The sequence below is a fragment of the Chinchilla lanigera genome, unplaced genomic scaffold (genome assembly GCF_000276665.1).
Source record: "Chinchilla lanigera isolate Chin_1 unplaced genomic scaffold, ChiLan1.0 scaffold00034, whole genome shotgun sequence".
Taxonomy (NCBI): Eukaryota; Metazoa; Chordata; class Mammalia; order Rodentia; family Chinchillidae; genus Chinchilla; species Chinchilla lanigera.
In genome coordinates this window covers 11,577,128-11,600,870 of record NW_004955435.1, presented here as the reverse complement: position 1 = coordinate 11,600,870, position 23,743 = coordinate 11,577,128, and the positions used below count along the sequence as shown (strand labels likewise).

The window sequence follows — 23,743 nt, the reverse complement described above, 5'->3', positions numbered from 1 at the left end:
CACTAAAAATTAAAATAAAACATTTTTTGATAGTGCTTTAAAAAACAAAGGTACAGTAATTCATTAAGATGTTCACTTACTGAGGTTATTTTTTTAATTTCAAGAACTGTTTTGATATGTTTGCCATGTAATAAACATCATCTACTTGAAGTTTATACATTTTTTTTTTTTTCATTTGCCATTGCGGCTCATATTTCTAGAAGCAGTTGGTTCAGTTTTAGGATATGTGTATATTTTGCTTAGGTGGATCTGAGTCTTTTAAATATTCAGTGTGGATTCTCACTTTTGGTTCTCTAGTTGTGAGTAGCGTCCACCTCTCCTCTTCCGCTCCTGCTGATATGGATGAGTTGACCACTCTGCTGCGGTCTGCCTTTGCACTTGAACGTCTGATCCTCTCCTCTTTGCCCATTCAAGGACTTCATTGGGGTGCCTGTGCTTCTCTTCCATGTGGAACTCTTCTGTTGGGCTAACTTTCTCCTCTATCATGTTATTCCCATCAAAGTAGAAACATGTAATATTTTTCATTGTTCGCAACCCCCCCCTCAAAAAAAAAACCTTTCTTGACTTCTGTTTCTCTCTTTGCCATTGCAGCCAAACTAAAGAGTGTGTCCTATCTTCATTCCCCTGCCACTGTGTCTGGACCTACTCCAGACAGCCTTGCGCCGCAGCCCCCCACAGAACCTGCTTCTGTCAAGTTGCTCAAGACTTCACGCTGCCAAATCCCATGGGCAGTGTTTGATCTAAACCTTACTTGATGGTCTGCAGCATCTGACAGTTTGTCACTTCCTCTACTTAGAAACTTTGCTTCAAGAAAACCAATTTGGTTTTACTCCTTCCTCACTGTTATTTTTTCCCAGATTCCTTGGTAGGCTCTTCCTATTTTCCTCCTCTCCTAAGATTTCCTGGTCCTGGGTCCTCTCTTCCCTTTCCCAAAGTCGTTTCAGATGTTTGAATACTTGCAAGACTTCCAGTGTTTTGTTTGCAGTTCACACCTCTCACTAGTTGGTAGCCGGTTCCTGGTCCTCCAGCACACTGGTGGACTGATGGGCATCTCAGATTTAATACAGTCAGACTGTAGCACCTGGTCCTCCCACAGTTGTCTTTCACCTGGATGATTGCAATCGCCTCTTTTTTGTGGTGCCTCATCCTTGCCTTGAGCTACTTCGATGCGTATTCAACACGGCTGCCTGGGAAACTCTTTAAGAACATTAGATTTCGTCCCTTGTCTGGCCCAAAGCCTCCAATCACTTTCCATATTGGTCAGACTAAAAGCTGTCTAGACAAGTACTCATCCTCTGCCCCCATTACTTCGGGAGATTACTCCTGTCTCCCCATCCTTCATTCTGCTCTGGCTTTCTTCTCAGACATACTCAGATGCTGCCATCTCAGGGCCTTGCCAGAGGGTGCTCTTTTGGCTGAGATGCTCTGTCTGTCGTTTTGGATGGCTTGCTCTCCCAGGACCTCAAATCTGTGCTCTGCCATCTCAGATGGTGCTTTTCTAACCAGCCTGATTAAGCTCCTCCTACCGTAGCCTCACCAGTTCTCCTGATGCCTTCTCTTAGCTTTATTTTTCTCCATTTCAGTTTTTATCTTATGAACATAGGAAAGTTACTTTTTGTGTTTGTTGTGTTTGTTCTTGACTGTCTTTGTATTTGAGTGTAAGTGTCGGACAATGTGGGTGGTTGGTACTGCCAGAGAGTAGTTGAACAGCAACTTCACAAGTGGATGGATTCTTCCTGATCATTTTTTATGGTAAGTCAGTGTGACTGAAAATAAGTGGCCTTCAAAATGATTTTCTATATACTGATAGCTGTTTTCTGTTCCTCAGTTTCTCTGTTTGAAGAACATACGGACATTTCTCACGGCCTGTTGTGAGACATTTGGAATGAAGAAAAGTGAACTCTTTGAGGCCTTTGACCTGTTTGATGTGCGTGACTTTGGGAAGGTAACTGAAGTTTCTTTTCATATTACTTTTATTCACAAATGTGTAAGTTGTTTTAAGTCTTAAAGTAGGGTATATAACTTAAGTGGTCTATACATCTACATGCTTTAATCCAATTTTATCTATAGGTGGCTTAGCAGACAAAAAACAACATGCAAAAGAGTAATAACAACTAGCAACAACTTTAAAAATGAATTTATTTATTTATTTATTTAGATAATTAGTTTTAACTGTCTTTTTTCAGACAGGGTCTTGCTCTGCAGTTCAGGCTGGCCTTGAGCTCACTTTGTAGCCCAGGCTGGTCTTGAACTGGCAGTGGTCCTCCTGCCTCAGCCTCCTGAGTGCTGAGATTATAGGTGTGTACCACCATGCACAGCACAAATGAATTTAAAATTGCTTTCTAATTTAAAGCAGTATGGAGGTAATCTATGCAGAGGTAATTTTTTCTGCTGGTTACCTTAAGGTTAAGAAAAGCATTATCCATCCTTTAGATAGTTTATCTGCACTCAAATGTGAGGATCAACATTCTTCCACACCATGTTTCTCTATATTTGGAAGGCATCTAATATTTGGAAGTTAAGGATTTTCTGTTGCTCTTCGACACTTGGGGCAGTGACTTCAAGAAGACATAAATTGCTGAAATATTTGAGATCCCTCCTTTTTTTCCTCCCTCTCTCCCTCCCTCCCTCCTTCTGTCTGTGCTGGGGATTAAGGCAGGGCCTTGTACATGCTAGGCAAGGACTCCAGCACTCAGCTGCATCACTAGCCACAGATTTGAGTAATTCCTGTTGCTTGGTTTTCATCAGATATTTGTTAGACTTTAGTGATACTTTTCATATAGAAATTGTTTTAATATTTACTGTTATTGCTTGTGTATGCTAAATGCATGTATATATTAAGATACTGGTGAAAGAAACATTCTTTCAAAAGTTACATTTATTATGAAGTGATTTGGCGTAATGTTAAACTCCTGGCAAGGAAGTAACCATAAAAGAGTCATTACTTTACTTTAGTCGTGACATTACTTTAGTCCTTGCTCACATAACTGCATTATGAAATTAGCACGTAAGAAGAAAAAAAAAAAACTAAATGACATTTAGAAGTTTACTTTTATGCTTTAATTCAGGTGCTAGTATCTTGCCAAAAGGCTAAGAATGATACTTTGATTTCCAAGATGTAATATTTTGGTTATAAAATAAAAGCTGAGTGATGAATTGATCAATGGGAATAAATAGCACAAACTTGAGAAAGAAGCATAAGATATTTGATGCTAGAAAACATCAAAGGTGGGAGAACTATTCTGTGTGGGAAGATTGAAGCACTGTGATTTAACTGTCTTGAGGCCCAAATAAAAATGATTGAGGATAAAATACGATAGGAAGCGCAGGAACTGGAAGCCAGGCCCTTAGCGGGGAAATGCTTATGGCCCTACATTTGTTTATGACCCTACAATGCAGCCGGGTAGACAGAGATCAAATAGAAGTCCAGGTGAGGTGAATGCTTCTGTAATGCAAGCTTTTGGCCTTGAAAAATGCCAGAGATATTTCTGTTTGTATTCTTCTTTGACTTTTTCTTTCTGTAAGCCCATTGAAAAATCTTTAATTTTTGCCTCTTTTGGGGACATGAAAAAGATGACTTTGTAAAGCTCATTAAGGAGCTATTCATTTTTCATTCAGGTTTGAAAGAAATGGTGCCTATAAAGACTGGGAAATTATGTGTCTCAATTCATACAAATAATGAACCTAGAATTCATGTATATTCAGCATCTTTTTGCCTGGGAATATATTGCAATCACAGTACCTGATACTGTTACAGAAGTCTTTCTGGTGTTTCCAAAGTGATTAATACAACTGACCTCCTTTGATGCTTGTAGTAGTGCTGTGAAGATAGCAAGCCTTGTTCAGATAAAGAAAGTGAGCTTCCAGGAGGTTAGCTGGTGACGTACAGACGCCTCGCTCGGGAGTAGGGACAGGCTCTGGAGCTTGGCTATTCTGACTGTTCTCGTGTGCTGTCTGCATTTTGGGTCTCACTGCTTTGTGGATGGCCAGGGAAAAGGTTGAATTTACAGGAGAAAGGTGAGGAATTTGCAAAATTGAAGAACACAAGCGACCTGTTACTTTGGATCTCAGTACATTTTACCTGTTGAAGGAAAGGAAAGATTTAGGATATTGCATAAGTTAGTAGTATAATTGTGGTTAAAGTGAATATCTCTAACTGGACAAATGTTTCACAGAGTTTCGCCTATGCACATGCTGTCAGATTTTAGCTATGTCTTCCTAACCTTTCCCTACCTTAATGTGTTCTGCTCTTTGATCTTCCAAGCTCTACTTATAGTTTGAGTTTAGGAAATCTGTTTTGAATCATAAGCCTGACATGAATTTCTTTTCTTTTGGCAATTTAGAAAATTCTGGAAAAAATGTTAGTCACCACAAATGAATGATACTTTTTCTTTTATATAGTGAAGAGCACTCTAAAAGGGTTTGTGATAATTTTGACTTTGAGAATTCCCTATAATTTCTAGAACGGAGCTCTTCCTTCCGTGCTCATTCACATCACACTCAAGCAACGTGAACAAAAATTAGAATGTGTACATTTTTTAGTTACACAGTGATGAGAAAGGAGGTTCGTAACTTGAATTTATTTGGGAATCATTACAGTCCTTGAGGTTAAAAATGACTCAGCTGCTCCTGGTTGCTGAATAACGAATAAGAGGAAGAAGGAGTACGTGGCTGGGACTGCAGCGCCACATCCCTGCTTCCTTGTGGGGGAGCGTGCATGCCCTCTTAAGTATCCTTGCTCTTCCCCTCTGGATTGGGGCTTCTACTTAGAAAAATCATTTGCTTTCTTTTAAAAAAGTTGAATCATTTTCTGGCTTTCTGGTGGCAACAATGAGTAAATTTCATTAGCTTCTTTGCTTAAGAAATGCAATTAAAAAAAGTCTGCCCCTCCTCCAAATAATCTGAGTAGTATTAGAAATTAATGGCTGAATTACTTTTTGACCTCACAATAGTAACTGTAAATTTGCTCACCTTCATGCTGCATGCGATCAATTTTGTTCCTCTGTGATTGTTGCTTTTTGGTGAACATTCTTTCTGTTTGGGAATGTTCCCTCCTGAGCCATCTGTTGGAACATTCACAGTGCAGAAGCACATCGAATTTTCTTTAATGGGATCATCTCTAGCAAGTCATCGCAATCAGGCTGCTGCTGCTGTCCAGATGAGCAACTGCAATCAGCTTGCTCCTCTGCTTCCCGTTTCCCACAGACTTCGTGGAAGTGTTTCAAGAATTATAAAGCACCTTGCCCATGTAAAGTGATGTGCTTTCTTGAAGCAAAGAGAATCACACCTTGCCAAAAATAGTCAAAAACAGCCTCAGAAGATTTACATGGCCGTAGGTCAGTTTTACAGTTTTAAGCAGGACAGGCACTGTCAAGAGGATTCAGGTTCAGAATATCAATTTAGGGATGGGTCAGGGATACAGGTAAGAATACTGACAGCCATTGAGTAATATGTTGGTTAACATTCAGTGTGAGTCCTCAGATTGAATTCTGGTGTGTTCCTTACCAGTCTGTGATCTTAGGTAGATAATTTAACCTTGCTGAGCCTCAGTTTTCCTCATCTATAAATCGAGGTCTGGTGAATATTAAATAAAATAATATATGTAGAGTTCTTAACCAAGTGTCTAGGTCCAAGATCAGGACTCAGTAAACATTAGCTACTTACATCCTGTTAGCATTTCCACTGTTTTTTTTAATGAGTTTGAGATTCACTGGTAAACAGGATTGAATTTTGAGTTAAAGTCAAGAATTAATAATGTTGGAGGTGTGAGACTGAGACAAAAAATTTCCGTCATTGATCTGTTTTATTCCACAAAGTCATCTTTTCTCTAGCCTCTGTGACTTTGCATCTCCTTTGAGAAAACACCCCTTTCCCTGTGTCAGGCTTGCTGTTGGTGTGGTTTGATCAGTTAGCACCTCCCGTGCCTTTTGCCGTAGTGCTGGGTATGGAGGTGGGCTGAGCTGCTCAGCTGGAAACAAAAGGATGTACTGATCCATTTGCAGGAGCAGTTTTGATTCACTCCCTTCTGCTTTGTAAGTGTGCGGATGTGCGTCCGGGAGGCATGGAGGAGCGCTACAATCTGGGCAAGCGCACGCAGCTTCAAAGTGGGCGCAGTTCAGAGGGATTAGAGTGGAAGAGGAGCCTGGTGACATCGTATGAGGCCAAGTCACACTGTTCCCAAAGCTAAATACATACATCTGTGGATTTTTTCCATGACATGATCCAAGGCATTTGTCTGTTTAATTCTTTGAGCCATATTTTGTTAGTTTTGTCAACCAAGAATGAGAGAATTCTAAGGGAATCCCTCTGTTGCATTGGTAAGATGATTGTAGGTATGTAGAGATGCTTTTGCTTTTATTTTTCAAATTCCATGTAACGTGGAGACTATTAGTTTTTAGTCTGCTGTCACTTAATGAAGAGGAGGTATGAAGACACAGTTCTAGAACTCACTTGTTTTGCAGTATCTGATCACTTCAAAGTACAGTTCCATCTTAAATGTTTTCTTTTTCTTAACATTGATTCATGGAATGTCGTAGGTCTTTAGGCTTGAACGATTCTCAGTCCTTGGGCGTCCTTCACATATCCGTCTCTGCTCTATAGAGATGAAGAAAATAGGCTATTGTGCCTTGTCAGACTGGGGACTTGCCGCCTACCGAGCCGCTCAGCTCTCTGTTTATTTGGGCCAAACAGAATGAAAATGACTAAAACCACAGGATAAAAAGGAATTATAAGGCCCTCTGGGTCTTTCACCTGGAGTTGAATAAGGCCAAGAAGTAGTCACTGATTTGGACAAGTTATTCTTCTTAGAAGTTAGAAAACCCCGCAGGATTCTGTGTGACCTCAGAGTTGTCATCTTACTAGTACTGGCAGAACCGTGGGGCTAAGGAAGACACTTTCCTCTACCCGCTTGAGTTTGGGCAACACGCTAGGGCCATTCCGCCTCCTAGTGTCCGAAGAGTGTGGTGCTTGGTTAATGGATGTTTGAGGTGAGTGGGGAATGCCCAGCTGCGTTGACTTAGCGTGGTTCTGGTTTAAAAGGAGAACAGGAGGGGAGGATTTTATACTGATGCCCTTGGAGAAGCTTCAGCTTGGCTGAGCTCTGCCTTTGCCAAGGATGGCTGTTGTTCTCTCAGGGAAGATCTCTAGTCTTGGCCTTTGCCTTGGGCGTTGTCTCCTGGTTCTCTGCACAGATTCTTCTAGCCTCCAGCACCGCCTTTCAGCATGCCCAGGCAGACTCTCTAGCCCCCGGCACCAACCCTTGGACTTTACATTGCAGACCCTTTGGATTCCTCAGATCTCTAGAGTGCGGACAGATCTCTCGCACTGTTCTACGTTTGACTCTGTGGGCAAATATTGTGAGCTGCTCTTTTAAATTTCTGTGCCCGCATTAAATCTGTTCTCTTGCCAACACTTACTGTAACAGAGAGGTAGAAAATAAAATTACAAAGACCCACGGAAATCTTTGAAGCCCTAGGCAAGAAAGCTCAAGTGCTTTGGATCTCCAGGCTTGATCTTCAGTCACTTTTTCCCTGCTTGAACCTTATTTTTTTTTTATTTTTTATTTTTTTGGTTTTTCTCCGGTACCGGGAACCGAACTCACGACCTTGCGCTTGCCAGGCAGGCGCTTTTGCCACTGAGCTAAATCCCCAGCCCCCCTGCTTGAACCTTATTAAGGTTTCATAAACATGCACTACATCTCATACATAGAGTTAAGATCAGAGTGCATTCTGGGGCAGGCATGCATGTTGAAAGCCCCTGAGATGGTTCAGCACACTGTCAACCACTTCTGTATATCTTAACCCAAAGACCTAATGGGAGGCACCCGGACAGGGGTGCACATCCTTTAAATTTCAAAAGCTGGATTTATCTATGTGCAATACTTTTTACTTTCCCATCATCCTGGCACTGCTTTTCTGTTCATGCCATGTTTTTTGTTGGCGGGAACTTGCCCCGAACACATCTTCCGATGATCTTCAATAAATGCAGCTGCTTTCACTTGCCACTGACTGTGTGCTTGACAGTCTTTGCTCCTTCTACACAAGAGGCTGGAATTTATCTGCTGAATCGATCTGGAGTGAGCATCACCACCTTACTCCATACTTCTTTGTCTGTGAGTGGGATAGTGATGCTTAACGTATGAGATTATTGTGGAAATAGGGCGAACTTCTGTAAAATGCATAGATAATTGCTTAAGAAATGATTGAGAAAATGAATGTAGTTCTAGCCTGGAGCCTGGAATTTGGGTAGATAAAGGTCATTCAGAGTTCCAAGTGTGGACACTGTAAGGTCAAAAAGAAGATTCTAGTGGCACCATCTTGAACCTGTTTATTTGGCTCGATCCTTTGTGGATCAGATTATTATGAAAATTATAACAGGTGTGTGTGTATATGTATGTGTGCATACAAATGGTTGCTTGTACCTGATGTTGTCCTTGGCTTTTACGATAAGATTGTTCCATTTGATTTTTTTGCATAGGCGTTTCAGTTGGGAAATCTGTAATGCAACTTTCCCTGAAAGTGGTTGATGCCCTTAAACTCAGTAAGTGTTTTTTCTTTCCAGGATGTGGACCAAATTAGCTGCTACATCAGCGTAGGTTCCGGGTAGGGAGGGGGTGGTTTGATCCTTTAACACCTTAAATACATTTCCACCTAAAAATAAATTTGAGCTTGCTGTGAAAACCAAGGGGTACATGGCTAATTTAACATTATAAAGGGTTTTTAAATGGTTCATGTAATGGAAATTCCCAGTTGTTGATCTTGTCTACACCACGACGTGTTGGTGCTTTCCCCTCCTGCAGCTTGTTAGCAGAGACCTGCTGCAATGAAGCTGTCTTTACACTGTGAGCTCGCATTTCTGCCCCTGCCCCTGCTTCCCTCATATTCTGTCTCATGAGACTGTTTACTGTGGCTGCCTCCTACAACGTGTACGTTTTCTTCTTTCCAACCTGACATGTAGGGCTCAGGGTGTGTGCGTAGGGGCAGAAGGACTTCTCCCTGCCCAGCCTGTGCTGTTAGGACAGGCTGGCCTCCCAGAATTTTGTATCTGAATGACTGATTACTCATCACATCTTCATTCCCTGTTTTTAGTCCTTGAGGTTGCTGGGAGTCTCATCCTTCAGATCTCTACTTGCATCCCAATGCAGCACTACTTGACAACGGATGGAGATTTGTGTCCTTGTAGCTGTTTCCCCGGCTTTCCCACTCGTGAGAAATCTCTCCCAGTGGTACGTGTTTTAATCTCAGCACCCTGAGAAGTTGCAGGATGATTGCAAATTCCAACCCACCTTGGGCAATTTAGTCACTTAGTGAGACCCTGGATCAGAATTAAAAATAAGATCAATAAAAGGGCTGGGGATATAGTTAAGTGGGAAAGCTCTGCGTTTAGTCACTGGTGCCACCAAAAAAAAAAAAAAAAAAATCATCCCAAGCACATGCTGCTGAGCTTTTTCCTGGGTGCCAGTGCCCCAGGGCATTCCCCTTGGATGGTTTGCAAGATCCTTATTGTCTAGGATGAATCATTTTGGCATGTGAATCTCTTCTTATAATTGCTTGTTTGGATTTTTTTGAAGTACTGGAGATGAAACCCAAGTGTGCTCTGCCACTGAGCTACATTCTCAGGCTCAATCTAATGTCTCTCTGTCAGTCTGTCTGTCCGTCTATGTATCTATCAGGTTAATTTGCAATCAGCCTACCTTAAATTATTGAGTATCCCAGCCTGGACGTCACTCTTAAAAAAAGTGTCACATTTTTCTCTTGAAGTATTTCCCACTCTGACTTAGTCAGAAGCCTCTGAGGTCTGTGCAGTACATAGGGCTCTAGGCAGAGTTGCCTCAGAGTCACGCATGGAGCTCGATCTGTAGTTGACTGCCTGCTAGCGTGGTCATGTTCAAGACTGATCCCGTTTGGTTCCGGCAGCAGCCATAATTCTCTGGTGCTGGCATGCCCTCTAGTTCCAGTACTGCTTGGCCCGTGCTACCTAAATGGACTTTCTTCTCCTCCTATAACATTTTAGTCTCTGTATGGAGCCTGGCTAGACTCCATTTGCAGTGAATTTTCTACAGAAGTTCCTTGTATCCTTTCCAGTCTTGGGTCGGGTCTTCCTTGTTCAGCTACTATAGTGTGTCAGCCTCTGGTCCTCAGAGCAGCATCTGAGATCTCTTTCTCTTTCCTTCCAACGACCCTGGGCTTTTGTTGCAGTCACCCAACTTCCAGCCTAGGGAAGAGTACTGTCAGGTGTACTCAAACACCTACAGCCCACAAAGGCCTCCTTTAATTTGTCCCTTTGAGAAGTGCAGGCTTGTCTATATTTACATACCTCTGGGAGAGCTCTGCCCTGATTTCTTCTTCAACAAAGAAAGCTTGTTCTCAGGCCTGGTTTGTGTCAGTCTATCAGGGAAGGGAGACGCAGCTTCTTGCTAGCCTGCTGTAGTATATGTGTCTGGGTAGTTTGTGATGCAGTTCCTGCATTACTAGTACTATTCCTTTCTTTTGCTTTTGGACAGTGCTGTCCTTGTTAGCAACCTCTGCCATCTGTCTCACTTTCTTAGGGGTACATAATGCTCCGCACATTTTCCCTTTTTTACCGCATCTTAGAATTCTAGCACATGAGCCATGCAGAGATCATTCTTTATAATTTAATGTTTATTGAAGTTCATTTTTTTCTGCTTCCTAATTATGAGTCAGTTTCTTAAAAAACTCATTATTCTCCAACCTAAATATAGTAAAAAACTTTTGAAACACTATTTTATAAATAATTTCCCAAAGACTCCTGTTGACCTAAGAAATGTTGAAAGGAAGCTTTGGAAAAAAAGATAAGTTTGGTAAAGGCTGCATATTATGTCTAACATAACAAAGACATAGACAAATCATGCTGTGAAGAAAATGCACTTTTGCTTGACTTAGGATTTCTAAAATTTGCATATGACTAGTGAGGTAGATACCACATGATTATTTCAAACTCACTACATAAAACTGATAGCCACTTTTCCTCTTCTAACTTATTTCTGTTTGGGTAAAGTGGTTTATTTGCTCACCTGCTAGGAACTAAACAGTAACAAATGCTTTTTCTTTAACCCTACTTGCTTTTGTCTTATGAAGGCCCTTATCACTAGGATTATTGAAATAGTTTTTAAGGGTCTTCTTCCTTTCACTTCTAATCACTCCAGACTGATCTTCAGCATAGTCTTCCACATCTGTAAATCTGATAACTTGACTGATGTATAAAACTTGACAGTGAATCCTTGTTGCTTATAAGAGGATAAAAGCAAAATTTAAAAGCCATACATGGGCCTGCGTGATCAGGCCCCTGCTTGCCTTTCTGTCTTTCTTGCTTTACTATCCCCATAAAGGCCTTTGCTCCAGTCCTACCAAATTACTAACATTGTCATTACTCACCAGATTGCTATTTCTTTGCCTGAAATGTACCTTCCTCCCCATCTCTCTTAGCTTTCTGTCTTTAGAAGCTAGTTTGAGGTCACTCACTCACCCAGTAATTTCAGTCTGAGAAAGTGCTTTATCCAGTGCTCTGGGCTTAGTCGGTTCTTGGATGTATTGAATTCCTCTGAGCCCTGTTGCTTGTCTCTGTCATTCTGTCACTTCCAGCGAGGAGCTTTGTCCTCCCCCACTGCCCCACACATACTTGATCTGGGCGCATTAAATTAGCATTCTTCCTCCGCTCATTCTGAGATGCTGAGGTCAAGTGAAGCTGAGTTTCACACTGCCCAGGGACGAGTGACTTGTGTATGGGAAAGTTAACCTCTCTGATCCTCCATGTTTTGATCTGAGAAATGGTCCTGATGATGATCATTGTTTCACAGAACTGTAGTGGGAAGTGTGAATCAGATTCTGTGGGCAAAGCAGTTCGCCCCGTGTGAGGTAGAGGGTGAGGGCTCCGTGAGTACTAACTTCTGAGTGCAGCAGTCCCCTGCCCACCATCTGTAGCTTTGTCTTTCTGTAGCTTCACTTAGCCATAGTTGACATGGTCTTAAAATATTAAGAGGAAAATTTCAAAGCTAGTCCATTCATAAGTTTTAAATGGCGCACTGTTCTGAATGGTGTGATTTCACACCATCTCACCTTGTGGTGCCTGGGTCATGACCTTTGTCTCCCGTATCCATACTGTGCACACTACCTGCCCACTGGTCACTCGGCGGCCATCTTGGTTATCAGGTTGGCTCCCGTGGCACTGCACTGCTGGTGTCCAGGTAACCCTTATTTATTCTGGCAGTCTCTCTCTTTTCATGGGGGATGCATTTCAAGGCACCCAGTGGATGCCTAAAAACATGTCATACTGAACCCCAGGTATACTGTGTTCTGTACACACACAAACTTAATGCATTTTTAAAAAATCTTAACTAAATGCTTGTATGCTGTGGCTGTACCTTTCATAGTTTGAGGTTTGCTAGCTAGACTAGTATGTGTTATTTTCTCCTCCTTTACAATTTCATGGATCAGGGCATTTAGGTCAGTGGTAGAATCCTCCTGAGTTTGATCCCTAGGGCTGCTGAGAAAGAACAAGAGGAAGGAGAAGAAAACGAAAGAGGGAGAGGGAGGAGGGGGATTCCTCATAAGACAAGGAAAGCACTTCACGGATTTACTTCAGGGAAGCACTTCGTGACTTTTCTTTGGATACCCAAATTGGTAGTGTCGCTGCTGTTGAGCCTGGAGCTTTTAATCAAGTAAAAAAATCTTACTTGAGTCTAAGCATTGCAGTACTGCTTCTCTACTGAAGGTCTCTTCAGCCAAGGTTGAAGTTAACGGTGACCCCCTTTGTTGCCCTTAGTAACCAAGATGACCACTAAGTGACTAATGGGTGGGTAGCATTTATGGTGTGGAGATACTGCTTTTTAGCCCAGGATGGACGGAGCATATGGCCTGAGATTTTATCACACTACTCAACATGACCAACAATTTCAAAGTGATGAATTGTTGATTTCTGGAATTTCCCATTTGTATTTTTACACTGTGGTTGACCCGGAGTAACTGAAGCCATGGAAAGCAGAACTGCAGATAAAGGGGGACCGATTACTGTTACGGCCCCCAAACATAGCAGTGGTGGTGCTGGCAATTCAGACATGCCAAAGAGAAGCTGTAAAGGGTTCTCTTACGCTGCAAAGGTGAAAGTTTTTGACTTAGTGAAGAAAAAAAGAAAATGCTGTATGTTGAGGTTGCTAAGATCTATGGTAAGAAAATATCTATCCATGAGATTATGAAGAGCAAAGAAATTCATGCATATTTTGTGGTACCTCAGGTTGTAAAAGCGATGGTCACAGTGTACGATCAATGCTTAGCCGAGATGGGAGAGACATTAATCTGTGGGTGGAAGATGTACAGAAAGTGGATTGCACTGAAAAGCCCTGAGCTTATGCAAATGCTTCAGTAAGGGTCCCCCCAGCCCCTAAAAGAGCGGAGCCATTCACTGAAGTAAGTGATGGGCGCACAGATTCAGGAGAGTCGCAGGGTTTAGTACTGTTCACCGTTTCAGGCAGGCTCTGGCGGGGGTTCTTGGGAGATGCCCCTGTAGTTCCCCCAGCTTCCCTGGTGTGCCAGGTGCTCAGTCACGGTGGAGGAGGAGTGGGCAGGCAGCTCCTGGCGCTTGCGTGCTGAGTTGAGAAAACAAACAAGTAATCCAAACAAACTAGATACTTTGTAAGGAAATAAACAGAGCCCGGTGACAAGCACCTGGAGTAGGCGGTGTTCAAGGGACATGGGAAAAACCTCTTTAAAGTTCTAAGGACCCAGTGAGAGGAGGATACTGGTACTGCTACATTCTTAAGTTTTAACCAAGTTCTGAAACACATTTTAACTAGTCTTGCCTTCGGTAAATCCCCTTGAGCTAGTCCTTTAACCTGGTCTCAGTTTCTTCAGCTCTGCACTCCCTTCTGACTCTAGGGTGCTGCTTACTGGCAAATCTATAATGTACACTTCACGTTCGATAAAGTAATTTTTCGCTTTGGTAGCTCTTGGTTGTGTACTCTTTGAAAGAACCTAGGTTTCAGCTTTTTTCCTTGAGTCCGAGTCTGCTGCATTTTTAGTAACATTGACAGCCCTTAAAATTGAAAACTTTTAGAGAGCTATTAAGACTTTTTGTGTACCTCTACTTTTGGAGACACAGGTATTCTAAAGAGATCAAAGCATAATAAAGAATGATACTTTGATTTTTGCATCCTCTTTTGGTGTACTTACTGAGAATATTATTTGTATAACCTAGAAATCTAGTTTGAGAAGTTTGAGAATTGAAATTGAACTTCAAGAGCCAATCAGTGCTTCTTTGGGCAACTTTTTCATTGGATTCCTAATATACCTGCAAATATGCACACAGGAGCAGGTTTATAGATACAATGAGATATATGTATCTATAGACATTTAATTGAGTAACTTATTGAACTGTATAAATGTATTCCTACACATATGATTTTTTTTTTTAACTTAACACGTAGCTATCAAGTATTATATGACTGGATGTTGTTTTTTTTTTTTTTTTTTTTTTTTTGGTACCGGGAACCGAACTCACAACCTTGAGCTTGCCAGGCAGGCGCTTTTGCCGCTGAGCTAAATCCCCAGCCATAATTGTTGTCAACAGCTGGTTTTTTTGTTGTTATTTTATTTTGTTTTGGTACTGGGAATTGAACTCAGGACCTTGCACTTTCCAGGAAGGTGCTATACCACTGAGCTATATCCCTGGCCCCTGGATGTTGTAATACCTATTTTATGATCAGCTTCATTTTGTCTTTAGGTTGTGTATAAGGGGTGATCAAAATATGTGGTAAATAGTAAAAAAATTTTATTACAAAATTGATCTACCTTTTCTTTCCTTTCCTCTTTTCTCTTTTCCCCCAATCCCAGGTGTTTTTTCCTTTTGAGAAGTTTCTTTCCCTTTCACTTTATCTATTGTACTTGATTTTGCATGCCTGTACCTGGTAATCTGAGTAACTACTTTGAAGATAACAAATATGCAATGTAATAACCATTGTTAATTTCCTATCATCTTGTTTTGAAATTCTGTATCGTTTTTATTTTCTTTTTTCTTTAAAATAAAAAGATTATTGCAATAAAGACACATTGCTGTTAATCCCCCCTTAAAAAACTCCCTCTCACTTCAAATGCATCCCGTCCACCTTGCTACCTTCTGGAGCAGTTCTGGAAGTCCTCTTGTGTGAGTATCTCTGAGATGTCATCAAAAATACAAGGAATGTTGATGCCAAGTGCTATTTAAAGAAAAACAGGCTCATAAAGTCATACTGTGTGTCCTTACTCACCGTATTCACCAGTTCTGGCACCGTGGGACTTCTGGTTCTTTCTTCAAGGTGAAATTGACCGTGAAAAGTAAATGCGATGAATTAATTCAGGACACTGGCAGCAGCCGAGACTGTGCATCTAAAGACACTCAGGAAAGAGAACTTCCAGAAATGCTTCAGGATGTGGCATGAATGATGGGATAAATGTCTTCAAAACTAGGGGGAGGTATTTTGAGGTGGTTTTAATGGTGATGTGTCTTTTGCCACAACAAGTTTAAACATTTTTATACATTCACTGTATTTTTGGATCACACTTTGTATAAGATCCTTTAAAGAGGCTTTAAAACCACAGATGCTTTTAATCTTCTCTTTAAGGAAAGCATCATTATAGAAAATATAAGTAGTTAAAATAAATGATTATAACATAGCATACAAACAGTAGACAAATGAAAAGGTACAGCATTTTGGAGGAGCGCATGACAACACTCTTCCCAAATATGGTGATGGAAGATGCTATGATGAATATATAGAGAAAAAATAGGAGGGCTGCTAATACTAGCTATTATTTATTTAGGCACTTATCTTTTACATTGTCTTGTATAGCCATTTTGTTTTGGCCTTCTAATTGCCCTATTATGTTGGCATTGTCCCCATTTTATGGCCAAAAAACTAAGGCCATAAAAATAAATTGGAGATACTAGACACTGGAGCATGACCTGAAGCTATCTCTAACATCAGAATGCTAATGACTGACTGCTGTGCTTCTAAGCAGAAGTTGGAAGGGACCTTCTGTGTAGAAGGCAAGTCATACAGGAAGGTACAGATGGAGGATCCACGCGGAATGCTGGGATTCTGTGGATAGTCCTTGTAGCCTATGTGGAAGAGGTATCTGAGGCAAGCTGGATCTTGAAGTCTATAGAGTTGGTTCTGTGTGTGAGGACCCCTGAGCCTGTATGTATCGAGGGGCCCACAAGTGCTTTTTGGTGAAGAGACACCAGATGAGCTGTTCTGCACTTGGGCGAGGCACTCGGGCAGTGAAGGAGGCTGTAGTGGAAGGACAGTTGTGAGGCTAGCTGCAGGGAGAGCGAGCCCAAGACTGCCACAGTCTTGACAGAGACCTTTACGGAGCAGCAGCAAGAGGGGCCAGGGTACGTGAGTGTGTGGGTTAGGAACTGATGTGACCAGTGAGGGCTGAGGGAGACGTAAGAGGGAACAGTGGCCCTGGAGGACTTCAGGGGAAGTATTTCACTGCAAGAAGGAATTAAGGAGCAGGAGCGGGTGCAACCTAGTGTCTACACAACAGGCTTTTTTTTTTTTTAATGGTAAGGGAATACTAATGGCATTTACCGCCACTTTCTATGCTGTGACCCAGTATGTACTTTATCTGTTTTATTTTTCAACATTTTTATTATTTCAGGGCATTCTAAATTTTCCCAGTATTCCTTTTTGGGTTCTTTTTCTCTTTCTTTCTCTTTCTCTTTCTCTTTTTCTCTTTCTTTTTTTCTTTCCCTTTCTCTCCCTCCCTTCCTGCCTCCCTCCATCCTTCCTGCCTCCCTCCCCCCACTCCCTCCCTTCCTTCCTTCCTTCCTGTGTTGTTTTTGCTTATTGTCTAGTGAAAGCTTAGTCCTTGGTAGAATACCTAAAAATGCTGGTGTCATTATTTATTTTAAAAATGGAAACACTTGTTGTGTTGCGAGGAACTTCTTAGGACTGTTTGCGTTTTCAAGGCTCTGGTACTCACACGCCTGCTAGTACATATATCTTATTCTCAGCCTTAGTTGTCGGACCACGTCGTCCTCGGCTGTGATCAGAGAGTGTGGATCCCATCACATTGGTTTAGGGATTAAGATGTAGTTTATCCAAGTTACATATGGAGTTCATGAGTCTAGTTTCTTCTAAGAAGTTCTTTTCTTTTGGTACCAGGAATCGAACTCACGACGTTGTGCTTGCCAGGCAGGCGCTATGCCGCTTAGTTGTGTCCTCAAGCAAGTTCTTGAATATGGTGAACAAGGAGCCCACAGGGAGAACTGGCTCAGCTCAGTGCATGGCTTTTTGTAGCCAATTTATTGTCTGCCTAAGCAGCGATGCGGAAACCTTGGCATTTAGTCTTTTGACTATTGTGTCTGTTTATTTATTTCCTATGGTATTTTCTGTGTAGATGGTGTTTTTTCTTCGTGTGTTTTGAAAAATGGCATGTGCGCCTCTGTAGAGGTAAAGGAGTGTTGGCACTGGGTTCCCTTACTCAGTGAGTGGAGAAGTTGGGAGTGGAGTTGGATAAACGCTCTCCCTTGCACAGGATTAGGCAGAGGAAGCGTACACCAGGAGCAGCAAGAGCACCAGACAGCTGCAGGAAATGGTGTTTGGCAGTGAATGCAGCTGTAAGGAATCTGACATGGAGGCTTCCTGCTGTATCGAGCTTAGTTTCTGAGTCACTTGTTTTTCACCAAAAACACCTGCGTCTTTGGATGACTCCATTGGAGAAATGTTAGTTGATGACTGGCCTCTATCTGGTTGCTTCGGTACCAGTTATAATCCTTTTTGCGTGCAAAACATTCTGCTGAATTCACACAGTGTCTGAGGAGCAGAGGTGTCAAGATGGGCCAGTGCATAGAGTGGCCAGAGTCATCAGGGTAGAATGAATGGTTTTTAACTCTTCTAAAATATTGCTTGTGGAAGTGTGTGTGCGTCCTCGGTGATTCTAGATGTGTGGTTCACCTTGCCACACTTGTCTCGTGCTTTTGCAGAGGATGGGAAGGATGATGCTTACTACCAGTGAATGAGCAGGTACCCTGTACCTTGGGTGCTAAATCATTTCTATTTCATTTAATGATAGCTGCATATTCATAAATCATCTTAGACAAGTCAACCACTCAAGAATTGGTTGTATTAGAATATGGAAACATACAGGGCACCATTTTTATTGATCAGTCTAGTTTAAGTTTTGGTGGTGATTGGTAAAATTTGATGTGGATTAGGTAGAGCAATAAAAACATGAGAGGAAGACCAGATTCAGGTGAGAAGTATCTGGCATCTTCTTTTTATGTCTGAAAATGTAACAAGGATTCTTCAGCAAAGTCACTGCTACTGTTTTTCTAATTGCCTTAGGCTTTTGAGACAAAAGAACAGAAAATTAGTATTTATGACCACCGGGTAAAAAGTACAATTTTTAGGGAGATAGTAATTTTAAATTTCATGGCGTTTAAGCAAAATTACCATAAACTGGAATGATAAAGACAGGAGTGGTGGTGTGCGCCTGTATTCCCAGCATTCTGGGAGCCTAAAGCAGGAGGATTGTAAGATGAAGCCCAATTTGGGCAACTGAGTGACTCAGTGAGCAATGTCGCAAAATAAAAAAAAAAGCCGAGGGATATAGCTCAGTCCAAAGGCCCTGAGTTTACTTCCGACTACCCCTCAACCCCCTCAGCCATAGAAGGTGTATATTCGCGTTGGTATTTCAAAAAACTGCAGAAGGGCTTTCAGTTTTGTTGTGATGTGGATTTTGATCAGGAGACTGACTCCCCTTCAAGTTTTTAAAAAAATAAATAATAGACATTCACATAGATAAGTGATAAGATACAGCTATCTTTTATCTACGTGATTTTAAGTGTTAATTGGAATTTCTCCTATAGATTTAGAATGATTCCTACTGATGGTGCAAGAATTTCCTAAATAGAAGCAGTTCCCATTAAGGATTCAATTAAATAAAGATTGTGTAGAAAATTATCAGTAATAATCAGACTTTATCATCCTTTTTTGGCTATTGGTTTCAAGAAACTCAGAATTAATTTCTAAATCTATAGGACAGTCATTCAAGTGCATGAAGATTTTCATTATGTCCCTCTAAAACCATTTTCTTCTTGATTTTTTTGGTCTGTAATCTTTTTACTTCTAAGAACAATTTGAGATATCATGACAACAGGAAAGATACAGATTTAAGAAATTTAACATTGAAAGAGACAGACACTACTTAGAGGAAGAGAAACTATCATTATAGAAGTGAGTTCGAGGATGACACTTATCTCTCAGCTGCCTTTAAATCAGGAAAAAGACTAACAGATTAATCTAGAAGTGAGTTTACGACCGAGCCTTGCAGCCCCTGTGCCCAGTGAAATTTGGGCAAATCTTTATTAGAAGCTCAGGTACTAAAAAAAAAAAAATTGACATAAATAAATGTATTGAAATCTAGAAAGACTAGCATAAAGACTGCTTATATTTGCCCATTTTTCAAAAAGTAACAAACATTAATAACTTAATGTCCAACTAGTTTTGGAAATTTTCTTCTTACACTATTAGCATTAACATTATGGACCAACTCGCTAGTTGTTCCTTCTTTAATTAAACATAAGTGCAATAAAATTGTACAATTTCCCAACTTTGTCAAATTAATATTTGTAATGTGTTTACTGTACTTGTCCATAGTGACAAAGCATTTTTATTTTACATGCATTTGGCTTAACATGCCTTTTTATTTATAATACTATGTGGAAAAATAAAAAAAGTATCTATTTGCCCAATACCTTGGATATTTGGCCTGCTGTTTGACAGTTTAAAACTGCGTAAATTCAAAATTTTAGGCACAGTTTACAAATCTATTTTTGCATTTAGTTTTATTACTCTGTATGTAACAATATTAAATTTCATGTTTTTAAACTAGTGTTAATGCTTATCATCATCAATTCTTTCATATAATTTCCTCATTTTATTTTTAATTCATATTCTCTGTTGGCTGCATTAAATCACTCAGCAGTTTTTTCAGAGAAATTCATTGGATGATTGACTTTTCTTAACCCCTGTGTACCTGAGAATATCTTCCACTTGCCTTCATACAGAACTGTTTGGCAAGGTATATAATTCTTGGTTCAAATTTATTTTCTCTTAAAACTCTGTAGATGTCGTTCTGTTGTCTTCTGGCATTTAGAATTGCAAGGGGAAAATCTGAGATCAGCTTCTCTTTTGCACTATTGTATGTAGGATTGCTTTCTCTGTCAGGATACTTGTAAATTTTTTTCTTTGTCCTTGCAATTTTCAATTTAAAATAAGTCACCAGGACTTGTTGTTTTCTCTTCATTAAATTTACAAGGTACCATGTATGCCTTTTCCATTTGTAGGCCTACTGGAAAATTTTCTTCCATTAGTGCCTTAATTAATGTTTCAGCTCCATTTGCTTTGTCTTCTGTTTCAGATATTCCTATTACTTGTATATTTTGGTTGGATCCTCTAGGTCTGTCTTCTTTTTTCTCTTTTCTTCTTTTGCTGTTTTCTCTACATTCTGTGAGAGTTTCTCTTTTTTTGCATTTACTTCATAATTTGATATTGTGGTCAGTCCTACTTATATGGTCAGTCCTACTTCCATTAACTCTCACAACTCCCAGAAACATACCAACTGCTCTAACATTGTTTACTTTATCGTTGAGTATATGTCTTTGATTCCCTCTGCTATTGATAGTTAGCACTTTCTATCTTTTCTATGTATATCAATGTTAAGACATTCTCTTGTTAGCGCTATTACTTGCTTTTGCACTGTTGTTATTATGTATGACCTTTTCAAAGACTTTCTTTTTTTTCAGCAATAGAGTACAAAAATTAAAGGAAGTCGTCCAAAGCACACAAATGAAATTGCAGAGCTTCCAAGATCTGTTTTAACTTAACAAGGATTGCATCAATATTTAGATATTAGATTTGGTTGTCATGTCAAGGAACAATGTTTTCTTTAGCAGTTTTGTACATATTTTGAATTTATTTTTATGATAAGCTACTAAAGGTGATGACCATTTCTGAGAGGTTTGAGTTGAATTTATTCTGTTGTTCTTTGAGTTTAGGATAATTTGAATTTTCTCTAGTTCAGGGAAATTTTAAACGACTTAGGTGCATTCACAGTATATAATGAGATCAGTATATGTTTTTGTAAGACTTGAATAATTTAAATCCTACAGTGCTAAGCAGTTTACAAGTATTTTAGGATTACCTTCCTGGCACTTGCTCAGCCATCCAGAATTATTCATTGTGTTTTCATATACGCTTCTAGATTTTAAAAAGTCGATAAAAATATGTCCTTCCATGAAGAAGCTCTTCAGTTTTTAAGATAATCTCTGGAACTTCAGTTCCAAGATTTTTATCTGGCTTAGTAAAACAAAACGCAAAACAAAACAGAAATGCCTCCAACTCGAAACATATCTAAAAAGCATTTAAATTGTTTAAACCTTGTCAAAAATGTTAGAGTTGTATTGAGCCCTGATTAAAAGAACCCTATAATTTCAGGAAGATTTAGAGTTAGATGTAATGCACTTGCTCATGGGATTTCATTTCCATTGAGAGTTTACCCACGTTATTAACTATGATTCACATTTCCTGGATTTTCTGATGTAGAGATTCTTTAATTTTTTTTCCTTATACTCTGTCATTAGATTTAAATTTGTCTTGGATTATGGTTTGAAGAAACTGGTATGGTTTATGTCTAGATGTCCCCCTGAAGCCTTATGCACTCACAGGTGAGGCTTTTGTGAGTTTACTGGATCCAGGGGCGTGATACTTACCAGTGGACTAGTCCACTGATGACTTTACTATACAGCTAAATGTGGCTGGGAAGAGCAGATCGCTGGGGATGTGGTGGGTCGATTTCCTCCCCTCCTCCCTTGCTTCTTCTCTACTTCCTCTGCCTGCCATGCCATGAGCTGTTTCTCCTCTGCCATGACACACCTTGGGTCCAGCTATGAACTGAAAGTTCTATGAATGGGGTCAAAATAAACCTCTCCTCCCTTGATGTGTGAGTGTGAAGTATTGTGTCTCAGTGACAGGAAAGTAACGTAAGACAGAAATGTGTTCAAATGTCAGATGCAGTAATTTTGCAGGAGAGCTTGGAAAAGACTAGAGTGCATTGGATTTTAGAAAGAACTATTTCAGTAGCACCATACATCCATCTTAAAGTGAGGGTCATGTTTTTAATCTTGGCCCTTTAGTAGCAAAGAAATAGAAAGGAAATAAGAGAATTTCTCATAGTTGAGTGGATATTTTTTATCCTTAAGAATTATTAACTCAAGGCTAGATTATTATATTGAATAATTTCTTAAATTAAAAGTCATAAAATAGAATTTTTGTCTCTTTACAGAGCCTGAGTGGTTCTGAATTTTTTTTAAAAAAATAACTTCCAATTAATACAATAGTTGTATTCTCTTTTTCATGAAAAATTTCTCATGTTATTCATGCAGTTTTTTCACTTTTCTTAGCGTAGCTGACCTCAGAAGAGTGACAGGTCCTTCTTTGGAAGTCCAGAAAAGTCTTTTGATGAAGCTGTCTTTTTCTGAGACAAGAAGCAGGACAATCAATAACTTCCCCTTTCATTCTGCCTTTATTCTGAATATTTTATGACAAAAGCTGTTTTTAAAGTTTTAAGAGAATCCATAAAGTTCAGATTTGCCAGTAAATATATAAATTCCCTGAACAAATGAAAAACACAGGAAGGTCTGTGACATGAAACAGTAGTTGAAAAAGTGCTGAGGTGGAATCTTATTTTCTTTTTTGAGATGGAGGGTGAGACAAGGTCTCGCTGTGTAGTTTAGGCTATCTTTGAACTCACTATGTAGCCCGGCCTGGCCTTGAGCTCGCAGTGATCCTCCTGCCTCAGCCTCCCAAATGCTGGGATTACAGGAGCATGCCACCAAACCCAGTGAAGTGGAATCTTTTCAACACTTAATATGTTCTGTTGTCTCTAACCCTGCATCATTTATTGCCATGGAAAATGTGTTCCTATGGTCTTAAAAGTTTCAAACAAAATTTCACATGCATGATTGAAGGTACTCAGAAGGCTGAGGCAGGGGGATCAAAATCAAATCCAGTCTAGGCAGCTTAGGAAAACCCTGTCACAAAAAATAAAAAAAGCCTGGAGATGTAGTGCAGTGGGATACTTTGGTAGTGTTTTTATATAGATATTAGTGTATAACATATATTATGAAACCAACATTTGTGAAATGCTCAATAAAATGTTTTTATGGATCAGTTTGTGGTATGTGAAAAACCATCATCTTAAGATTTTTACCAATAGTAATGAAACAGTAGGTATGCTGTTAATTTATTACATATTTTAATACCTCTTTAGAAGATATTTTTAGCTAAAAAAATAAAAGTGGTACATAAAGAATTTAATAATGCCAAGAAATCTGTTTTCATGGATAGCTTTTCTTCGATGTTTGCATTACACCTTTAAAAGTTTATTATTAACTTTTAAAGTTTGGTAAAATGAAACATATGCATATGCATGTAGGGTGGTAAAAATCTCAAGGCAGTTAATAATTTTATCTGTTTTGTACAGTTTTTCTGTAAGACTGACGGTGCTGTGTGTAAGGTCTTCAGCATGGTGCCTGACACAAGTGAGTGCTAGAAACATGTTCGCTGAAAGCTAGTGGGACAGAGGCAGTTCTTTTCTTATTTCTGTTTGCATACTGTTCCTCTTTTTTAAAAGTGTAATCTCCATGCTTATTACAGCTTGTATTTTATAAAGTTTGTCAATTAGAC

The 23,743-nt window shown here is 39.9% G+C and overlaps 1 protein-coding gene across 1 annotated transcript in view; it reads left to right on the top strand.

The window, feature by feature from the left end:
* Positions 1-1,827: 1,827 nt before the first annotated feature.
* The window catches only part of Vav3 (vav 3 guanine nucleotide exchange factor), a 272,134-nt gene continuing 250,218 nt past the window's right edge, over positions 1,828-23,743 (top strand). The window contains exon 1 of the mRNA XM_013516527.1: positions 1,828-1,945. Within this exon, the coding sequence (XP_013371981.1) occupies positions 1,886-1,945 (60 nt within the window). The 5' untranslated portion in view covers positions 1,828-1,885. The remainder of the gene's footprint in view (positions 1,946-23,743) is intronic.